The sequence below is a fragment of the Protobothrops mucrosquamatus genome, unplaced genomic scaffold (genome assembly GCF_001527695.2).
Source record: "Protobothrops mucrosquamatus isolate PMUCROS unplaced genomic scaffold, P.Mucros_1.0 scaffold2435, whole genome shotgun sequence".
Lineage (NCBI taxonomy): Eukaryota > Metazoa > Chordata > Lepidosauria > Squamata > Viperidae > Protobothrops > Protobothrops mucrosquamatus.
The window spans coordinates 3,802-11,230 of record NW_015388507.1 but is presented as its reverse complement, the minus strand read 5'-3'; the positions used below and the strand labels follow the sequence as shown (position 1 = coordinate 11,230).

At 48.7% G+C, this 7,429-nt stretch overlaps 1 protein-coding gene across 1 annotated transcript; it reads left to right on the top strand.

Annotated features, from left to right (window-relative positions):
- The first annotated feature begins 1,015 nt into the window (after window positions 1–1,015).
- LOC107295653 (fucolectin-like) lies at window positions 1,016–5,477 on the top strand. The gene is made up of 3 exons (XM_015824974.1): window positions 1,016–1,111; window positions 2,792–3,086; window positions 5,240–5,477. Exons 1-3 carry the CDS (start codon window positions 1,021–1,023, stop codon window positions 5,424–5,426), a joined length of 573 nt encoding a protein of 190 aa, XP_015680460.1. The 5' UTR covers window positions 1,016–1,020; the 3' UTR covers window positions 5,427–5,477.
- Window positions 5,478–7,429: the final 1,952 nt, after the last annotated feature.

Below are 7,429 nucleotides of genomic sequence, written 5' to 3'. Positions count from 1 at the left end.
TGCGTTCCCTTGGGAAAGGCAAGTTAAGGCTTCAGGGATTCTGGGGCAGGTCAGGCCCTTTCCGCCTTCTTCAGTGCAAGGACTCCAAGCTCAGCCCCCTCTTAACACCCCCCCCTCCAGTATTAGCTGGATTCCCCCAAATCTAGGATGGGAGTTAAACTGTGGATATAATAATAATAATGATGATAAAGTTGGAAGGGACCTTGGAGGTCATCTAGTCCAACCCCCTGCTCAGGCAGGAAACCCTATAGCATTTCGGACAAATGGCTGTCCAGTCTCTTCTTAAAGACCTCCAGCGTTGGAGCATTCACCCCTTCTGGAGGCAGGTGGTTCCACTGGTCAATTGTTCTAACTGTCAGGAAGTTTCTCCTTAGTTCTAGGTTGCTTCTCTCCTTGATTATTTCCACCCGTTGCTTCTTGTCCTGCCTTCAGGGGCTTTGGAGAATAGCTTGACTCCCTCTTCTTTGTGGCAGCCCCTGAGATACTGGAAGGCTGCTATCATGCCCCCCCTTGTCCTTCTCTTCGTTAAACTAGACATACCCAATTCCAGCAACCGTTCCTTATATGTTTTAGCCTCCAGTCCCCTGATCATCTTTGTTGCTCTTCTCTGCACTCTTTCTAGAGTCTCAGCATCTTTTTTACATCCTGGTGACCGAAACTGGATGCAGTATTCCAACTGTGGCCTTACCAAGGCCTTGTAAAGTGGTATTAACACTTCACATGATCTTGATTCTCTCCCTCTGTTAATGCAGCCTAGCCCTGTGTTGGCCTTTTTGGCAGCTGCAGCACACGGCTGGCTCCTATTTAAGGGATTGTCCACTAGGACTCCGAGGTCCCTCTCACAGTTACTACTATTGAACAAGGTACCCCCATACTATACCTGTACATTTGGTTTTTCTTGCCTAAATGTAGAACCTTACTTTAATCTTAAGAGAGAAGGGCACCTTTATTCTTAAGTATGTGTTTTATTGATTGTTGTGCTCCTTCTCACTGTCCTCTGCTTTGTCCTCTCACAGGACGATGCTTCTCACCTGGATGTGGCTGCCTATTCTGGGGCTCCTGGCAGGCCAGGGGGAGGCCCAGAGCTGCAGACCGGACCTGATAGGCGTCGGTAAGTGCTGCGGACGGGGGAGAACTCAATTCTCACCTTGGATGGAGTTTGGCCAGCTCCAATGACTGAAGGGGAAAGGAGAGCGCCGCTCTTGCCTTCCTTGGTGGCTTTCATTAAACATCACAAATTAAAGAGATTAAAAAGTAGCGCAAACTAAAAGGAAGGAATACAACAATTAGAAAGTGCAGAGAAGAAAAAATAGAAGATAGAGCATCGGTAATAATTTGGCACTTTGGGATGCTGCTGTTATTATTGTTATCATCATGCTTGGGATGGTGACGTTGGTAGTTGGTATGTCTAGTTTAATGAAGAGAAGTACGAGGGGGGGGAAATGATAGCAGTCTTCCAGTATCTCAGGGGCTGCCCCAAAGAAGAGGGAGTCAAGCTATTCTCCAAAGCACCTGAAGGCAGGACAAGAAGCAACGGGTGGAAACAAATAGCTGAAAAATAATTGACAAGCTATTTCCAAGAGTGATTAGAAAATATGTAAATCCTGTGTCCCTGAAAGTGCCAGCTATGATTTGAGCAGAGATGGTGTTCCCTTGTCTTCCAGAGATCTAAACCCACCAGAGACGGCTGTCTTGTGGTCTCATGAGGAGCAGCTATCTGAAGCACAAGAGCAGGGGTAGACAACCTTGGCTCTTTTATGACGCGTGGACTTCAACTCCCAGAATTCCTGAGCCAGCTAAGCTAAGCTGGCTCAGGAATTCTGGGAGTTGAAGTCCACGCGTCATAAAAGAGCCAAGGTTGACTACCCCTGCACTAGAGGGTGATCTCAAGTCCTCTTCTTGTCCAGAGAGGAATTACTAAGAGCCCGTCTACTTGGTAGCTCTGCCACACTCAGGAGCTCCACCTTTAGCAAAGACACCTGCAGTATGTCATTTCCACCCTGGAAGTCGCCTTCCTTGATATGAAGACCGACTCTGAGTGCACCACATTCCTGGCTCACAAGGAGGGTCTCGATCAGGCATTCTCCTTTCCACCCTTGAAAAAGAAAGCAAATACGGAGAATGACCAAGTTAGGAGAACTCCCCAATTCTGTTCTTCTCACGAGAAGCTCTCCAGCCTGCCTCTGTCCACTCAATCTGTTCGGCCACTTCCTGGTCAGACACGCAGGAAAGTGCAGAGGTCCACCTACCTATCTTTCCCTACATTGTGCTTTTCCAAGTGGTCACCAGCAGACAGCAAGACTTTAAGAAAGTTGAAAGTTGTCCCAGGGACTTTGTGTTAGCTCCTGGACGTTTGTGTGCAGATCCAGAGAACAAAAGTCAACCGAGAACAAATTCTGCTGTCTTTGTTCTTCATTTCCTGAGGGTGCCCTTCCCACACTCCCTTATTTTCCCATTGCCTTCAATTTTCTTTATATTCCTGTATTTTATATTTTGATAAACTAATATAATATTTGACATCCGTGAATAGCTCTCCAGACTGCTTCTGCCCACTCATTCTGGACAGCCACTTCCTGGTCAGGCACACAGGAAAGTCCAGAGGGTCATCCGTGTTTCCCTCCCTTGTGCTCTTCCAAACTGGTCTCCAGCAAGTAGCAACCCTTCAAGAGAGTTGAAAGTTGTCCCAGGGAACGTTGCGTTTCCTCCGGGATGTTTGTGTGCAAATCCAGAGAACAAAAGTCAACCGAGAACACATTCTGAGATGCCTTTCTTCTCCCAAACCTCCTCCTAGTTACAAACGTGGCCAAAGGACGTCCAGCTTTCCAGTCTTCCACCTTTCCAAGCCAGTTCAATTCAGTTGCAAGCAAAGCCGTGGATGGGAACTGTAATGGACGCTGGATTGGGCAGAACACCTGCACCCACACGAAGCAAGAAAGGGGGCCCTGGTGGTACGTGGACCTGGGTAGACGGTATGCCATTTCTTCCGTGGTGGTGAAAAACCGTGAGGACTGCTGCGGAGAAAGGCTCCAGGGAGCAGAGATCCGTGTGGGAAACTTTGTGAGCAACCACGGAAAAAACAATCCTCTGTAAGTTCCTCTTTTCGCAGAAAGTGGCTAGACAGGAGCCAAAGTGGCTAGGAAAATGACGTCAGTTTGGTAGCACCCAAGACCTCATAGAGGAGGCCAGTGCTTAGATTTGGGGTGGGGTAAGGCTAAAATAAATAAAATAAAAATAAAATAAAATAGAAGGGGACGACAGAGAAGGAGGTGGCTGGATGGAGTCACTGAAGCAGCAGGCGTGAACTTAAATGGACTCCAGAAGATGGTAGAGGACAGGAAGGCCTGGAGGAATGTTGTCCATGGGGTCGCCATGGGTCGGACACGACTTCGCAACTAACAACAACAACAAAGGCTAAAATATTTAAGGCTTCCATATTTGGGAATATCTTTTTTAGGATTCAATCTGGGTCAGTCACCGGGATCACAGATTTTTGTCTTCCGAGCTTTTGGACTCATGCTGGAGCCCATCTTTAGGGAACGTCTCTCTAGCAGCATGCTGTGTATAGTATTTATACGGTGTATGTGGCTTTTTAGATGTTGATTGGGGTGTGTTGATGGTGGCTATTAAGTCGTTGGCTGTCATTTGCAGAGTGCTGGCCATCCCTCACCTTCTAAGCACTTGATAGGCTGGTGGTAACAAAGGGCCTGTTGACTAACAAAGGGCCTGTTTCCCAGGCTTCAATCACTTCCCTGGCTGTTTTTGTGCCTGCTCGTCCGACAATCTTAGTAGTTGCAAAATTGAATGTGTGTTCCTGTTCACTGCAGTGGGAAGCTACCAATGAGTTCAGGTCTCCTCGTCTGAATGCTTGTTTGTATTCTTGCAATCTGGTGGTTAGCTTCCTCCCCATCTGCCCTACATAATCACAGGGGAAATCTATGCATGTCTTTTTTTAGGAATGCATTTCTTAATTTTATTTAGTGTATAGCATCTACAGAGGTCATGCAATCATGACATACAAATATAAATTTAAATAAAGCACCATGAAATTAGATAGATAGATAGATAGATAGATAGATAGATAGATAGATAGATAGATAGATAGATAGATAGATAGATAGATAGATAGATAGATAGATAGACGGACGGACGGACGGACGGACGGACGGACGGACAGACATGGATGGGAGAGAGGGAGGGAGAGGTAATGGAAATAGAGAGACAGACAAATAGGCAATACATTTTTTTTATTTTAAAGGAAAAAAATTAAAATGTGACAGGGACAATAGGCACTTATGCATGCCCCTTTGGGAACCTCTTAATGAAGTTCACAGAAGTTAAGTTAGAATTAAAACTATCAAAGTTAGTAGCTTTAGAGTAGACAACTGAAATCGGGTACAAAATTCCAGAAATTTGACAACCGTCAAACCGTGTTTAAAGCAGCTTACATTAGGTTTAAATCGGTTGTTCACACGTTACATTATGATTAAAACTATAAAAGTCATTTGCAGGCAAACCGTTATTACCGGTATGTACAACTTTATACCTAAAATTGTAATACCTAAATCAGTGGTGGCGAACCTATGGCACGGGTGCCAGAGGCGGCACTCAGAGCCCTCTCTGTGGGCACGCGCGCTGTCGCCCCAGTCCTAGGCCTTCAGCTGGGTTTTATAAAATCTTTTCGCTTTAGGCCTCCGCCGCCATGTGCAAAAAAAAAAAAAAGGTTCAGTCAATTTCAACTTCTCGCAGGGAAAAAAAGATCTTGCAAAGTTGAAATTGATTGATTGAACTTTTTAGTCTCACTCAGTCTGCTGTTACCACCGCAGCCGCGCCCACCCAATTGGCCACACCCAGCCAATGGGCCACACCCAGCCGGCACTCGATGATGCATAAGTGGGTTTTGGGGTGCAGTTTGGGCACTCGGCCTCTAAAAGGTTCGCCATCACTGACCTAAATCATCTAAGAACAGGAAGTAAAATATTAAGATAAAACCATAATATGGTGCCATTCTCTCGCAATGGGATAGACGTTATAGTTCAATATCCCAGAAAGCTTAACCATGGAATTGCTTCTGCTGTGGCTGCTATGAGATCAACCCAGGTGCCTTGAAAAGTCCTGAGGAGACGTTCTCAAACTAGTATATGTTACCGTTTGTAGGAATGCATTAACTCCTCTTTTGATTCGCTCCTTCTGAACTGTGACAAACCATGGGGGAGGGTCTTCCCTTTTTCTCTTCCAACAGCTGTGGGAGAATCACCGACACCCGTCTGGGCTCCATCAACACCATCTCCTGCGACGGTCGTGTGGGACGCTATGTCACCGTCACCGTTCCTGGCCGCACAGTATCCCTGGCACTGTGCGAGGTGGAAGTCTACGGGACCAGGGTGTGTAGCCAGGAGACTTGCGTGTCAGGACAGGGACAAGGATAATGGATAACTCAAGTCAATCTTGATTCTCTTAAATAAACCTACTCTGAGCAATTGTTTTGTTTCTGGGATTGGTTGCTAAGACACAAAAGGCCAAGAGGGGCAGATCACAAAGGAGAGGGCAACGTCTAGGTCTTCAAGATCTGTTTGGTGTTGCAGTCTTACATCAATCCCTCTTATAACATCCTCCTATAAGTCCACAGCACCAGAAGGCAGGAGAAGAAGCAACGGGTGGGAAATAACCAAGGAGAGAAGCAACTGAGAAGTAAGGAGGAATTTCCCGACAGTGAGAACAATTAACCAGTGGAACAGAAGTTGCCTCCAGAAGTTGTGGGTGATCCAACACTGGAGGTTTTAAAGAAGAGATTGGACAGCCATTTGTCCAAAATGTGGTGGTCTCTTGCTTCAACACAGGGTTGGACTACAGGAGAGGGAGGGAGGGAGTGTGCGGTCCGTGGTGTTCTCTGAGCTTGGTTGTTTTCTCAAAGACATTTCATTACCCAACCAGGTAACACCATCAGTGCTAGTGGCTCTGATGGCACATCATCAATCAATCAATCAATTAGGAGGAAGTTCCTGGAACACGGTCCGTCCCCTTTTTGCCAGGGTGCTCCGCACACAGACACTGGCCAGCCATCTCTCGAAGAGTCTTGGGCAGAGCACGGAGCAAAACACTGGAGCAGAGAGTTCCCCTTCCGGGTGTAGGAGAGCAGCTTTTGGTTAAAATATTCCTAGCAATAAACCAGGCAATCCCACGAATGGAGGGCAGGGAAAGTGGGAATCACGAACCACCTCCAAGCGGAATCCGATTCACGAACCACCTCCAAGCAGAAGCGAAGGAGCGGGTTCCGTTGATGGCCCGACACCCTGTTTGGCTTTGTCCCACGAAGTGAGAGGCTTACAGGTCAGCAAATGCTCCGATTCATTTGGGGACGGCACGTCTCTTGAACCCAGCTCTCGTCTTCCGATGAGAGGCTCAGGGCTTACTGGGTGAACCAGCCTACAAGCGCATGAATTAAGCCTCGGATGGCGTCTCCGCAGGTATTTGCATCCGCCACGTCCGGAAGCCCGACAGCACACAGGGAAGGAGGATGCCCTAAAGCAGGGGTGGGGAACCGGGGCCCTTTCATGACTTGTGGACTTCAACTCCCACCATTCCTGAGCCAGGCCAGTCGTGAAAGGACCCTGGTTCCCCAGCCCTGCCCTGAACCATCCGAGACAGGAAGCGATGTTGAGCGCGCTACTCAATGACGGTGCCCCCCTCCTCTGCACCTTCTGTTCTCAGTCAGCCTCTCCATTTCACAGGGGTTCCAGAGGTATCAGTCCTGATCCCCTCAGTTGGCCCCAGAAGGGAATGAGACAAACCAGGTTCCACTCTCAAGATTAGGAAGCCACAGAGAACGGGCTGAGCTTGCCAGCCAGCCAGCTCTGCCGGGACTACTTCCCTGCCATGAGGAACAAGCTACGGCAGAGACTCACTCCCTCCACCACTACCACGAAACCTTTTGGGCACCAGAGACCTGTTCCGTGGAGGTCGGTTCTTCAGTGGAACCAGGATGGGTGGCTTCACACACTGCCTGGATCCCTGTGAGCATGGATGGGGCTTTGCTTGCTGGGCAGACCGCGGACTGGTGCCGGACCACAGCCCGGGGGTTGGGGACCCGAGCCAGAGCGTAACGCTGATCTTGTCGGTTTCCTCCCTGGTGATTTAGAGGTTCCAGTGCCACCCTCCTGCCACCTCTGGGCTTTCTCACCCGTCAGGAAGACCAGCTCCACATCCCCACCATGTCAGCTGGTGACCCTATTAGTGACGGAGGAGAAAGTCCCCTGGGAGTGGAGAGCCGAGGGCTGGAGGGGCCTCCCTTCCCTTTGGTACCCACCAGCGAACACCAGAGGGGCATCCTGAGTCCTCCGAGGGCATCAGGCTGGCACAGCTGCCATCTGGGAGGGGTTCTGGGTTGGGCGGGGTCCCGAGGACGGCCTCCTGTTATGCAACTGATGGAAGG

Excerpts from the sequence above, each read along its gene's own strand:
- LOC107295653 (XM_015824974.1), top strand. The coding sequence starts at position 1,021 with ATGCTTCTCACCTGGATGTGGCTGCCTATTCTGGGGCTCCTGGCAGGC. Across the intron at positions 1,112-2,791 it reads ACCGGACCTGATAGGCGTCG|TTACAAACGTGGCCAAAGGA; the intron begins GTAAGTGCTGCG and ends ACCTCCTCCTAG. Across the intron at positions 3,087-5,239 it reads CACGGAAAAAACAATCCTCT|CTGTGGGAGAATCACCGACA; the intron begins GTAAGTTCCTCT and ends CTCTTCCAACAG.